Below are 1,993 nucleotides of genomic sequence, written 5' to 3'. Positions count from 1 at the left end.
AGACTCCGACAATAGCATTGTCACAAATTCATGCAAATGCTTGAGCAGAGATGACACATGTGACCCAGGGAGCCAATGGTTTAAGCTTGTTGACAGCACAAGAAGTTCAAGTTCCGCAAAAACATTTAATTAGACTTGATCTCGGCTTTGACTGTTAAGGATTTCGTATGGAAGTTTTTGAGATCAACATTAAAGCAACAAGCAAGGGAAGGGATTCGCTATTGAAAAAAAAAAAAATCCACAGAATTGAAATTGTGGAGTTTCTCAATTCTGAGCATGCTCACAAATATTAGTCCACAGGAAATTGCAAATAAATAAATTTCAACGGTTGTTATTTGATTAAAGAAGCTCAGATTAGTATACTGGAGCTGATTGCCTGTGTAAATTCTTCAAATTAATTATTGGGATTATATGCTGTGCAATTATCAACTAAAGCATGTGAACCTATGGCTTAGATTATCTCTTGTGGGCAGAGAATTGGTTGCTATCCTCCAATCCTTCATAGAAGGGTCTCGATCCTTTTGGAAGCTTTGATTTTCCACAACACTTTGGATTGAGTGTCATTGATGCGGCTTATCTGGTATGCTGATTTCACTGAGAAAATACCTCTTGAGTTTGGTACCCAAATGAGTTTATCTTTCTTAGGCTTGATTGGGATTGGGAGGGAGAGGATGGCTTGGGCAGAATGTGGCTCAAACAACTCATGTATTAAGCTTTCCTTTCAAGGGTCAGTGCAAATGAACTTATCTGTATCTGCTTGCAACCTGGGGATTGGGGTGAAGTTCTATAGCCATGGCACCCAAGGGTTAGTCCAAAAGTTGATTGATGCTCCATCCCCAATAAGATAGCATGCACTCTTGGCTATAAATTTCTTTGCGCTTTCAATGGCTTTCCAAACAGGAGAAGCGGTCTTGGGTGGGAGTTTATAGAGCCAGTCTTGTCTTACCTTGTACTTTGCTCTCAAGATCGACATACACAAACTGTCTCTTTTAGAGGCAATCATTCAAGTGAGCTTGGCAAGAAACGCATTGTTGATGTCCTTGGTTTTTTTTAAAACCTAGTCCACCTTTGCACTTTGGTTTACAAAGGTTATCCCATGCTAAAAGAGTGAGGAATCTACCTTCGAAGCCATTTGGTTTCCACCAAAATTTGTGAGCAAGAGCATCCATTTTATTTCAGGTTTTGGCAAGTATGCTACAAAAAGACATGACATAATTTGGGATGGCTTGAATAATTGAGTTGATAAGTCTACCTCTCCCAACCCAACATAGTGTCTTACTCCAATCCATTAGCTTAGCTTCAAGATTTTCTAGAATGTACTTGAAGTCTGTGCATCTTTTTTGAGGAGAAATCTTTAGGGGTAGCCCCAAGGTGACTAGTAGCTTTGAACCCAAAACCTCATGGATCTTTAGGAATTTTATGGTGGAAATACCCTAAAAGCTCTAGAAGAACTTAATCCTTAAGCCGTCCATTATATTTAAGTTTTAACCCACCTAATTAAATAGGCGTTAAATGGGTAGCGCATTGACTACTCACAGGAAACCAATCAATTTTTTTTTTCCCTAATTCTACCCTACCCCAATAGCCATTGAAATGACAAATATAACTCTAAACCTCTTAGATAACTAAAATTACTCCTAGAGGAAGAGTTTTGTGTTACACTCAAAAGCGCCCGAGGGTTAAGTGTAACATAATCGATAGTTTACACCTAACACAATACCAAAGAAAGGTTAACTGTTACACTAAACTTTAAGAAGGTTTTTCACCCAAAAAAAAAACTTTAAGAAGGTCTCACGTTTTACGGGAAATTACCTGTTAGAGAAGAGACATGACGGTTAACTTGAAGAAGGTTAATTGTTAATTGTTACAGGAAGGTTAACTTTTAAGAAGGTTAATTGTTAATTGTCATTTGTGTATCTTTCTCAATTTCAAAATACTCGTACCTTTAAACCTCAAGTAATTTTAAAAATTTAAAAATTTAAGGCATGTCACA

At 37.5% G+C, this 1,993-nt stretch overlaps 1 protein-coding gene across 1 annotated transcript in view; it reads left to right on the top strand.

Annotated features, from left to right (window-relative positions):
- The window catches only part of LOC126718337 (glycosyl hydrolase 5 family protein-like), a 4,230-nt gene extending 3,796 nt beyond the window's left edge, over positions 1-434 (top strand). Inside the window, exon 4 of the mRNA XM_050420469.1 lies at positions 1-434. This exon is cut by the window's left edge and continues 313 nt beyond it. Within this exon, the coding sequence (XP_050276426.1) occupies positions 1-133 (133 nt within the window). The 3' untranslated portion in view covers positions 134-434.
- Positions 435-1,993: the final 1,559 nt, after the last annotated feature.

The sequence above is a fragment of the Quercus robur genome, chromosome 3 (assembly GCF_932294415.1).
Source record: "Quercus robur chromosome 3, dhQueRobu3.1, whole genome shotgun sequence".
Taxonomy (NCBI): domain Eukaryota; kingdom Viridiplantae; phylum Streptophyta; class Magnoliopsida; order Fagales; family Fagaceae; genus Quercus; species Quercus robur.
Note: the sequence above shows the minus strand (reverse complement) of the source record. Positions and strands in the feature narration are given on the sequence as shown.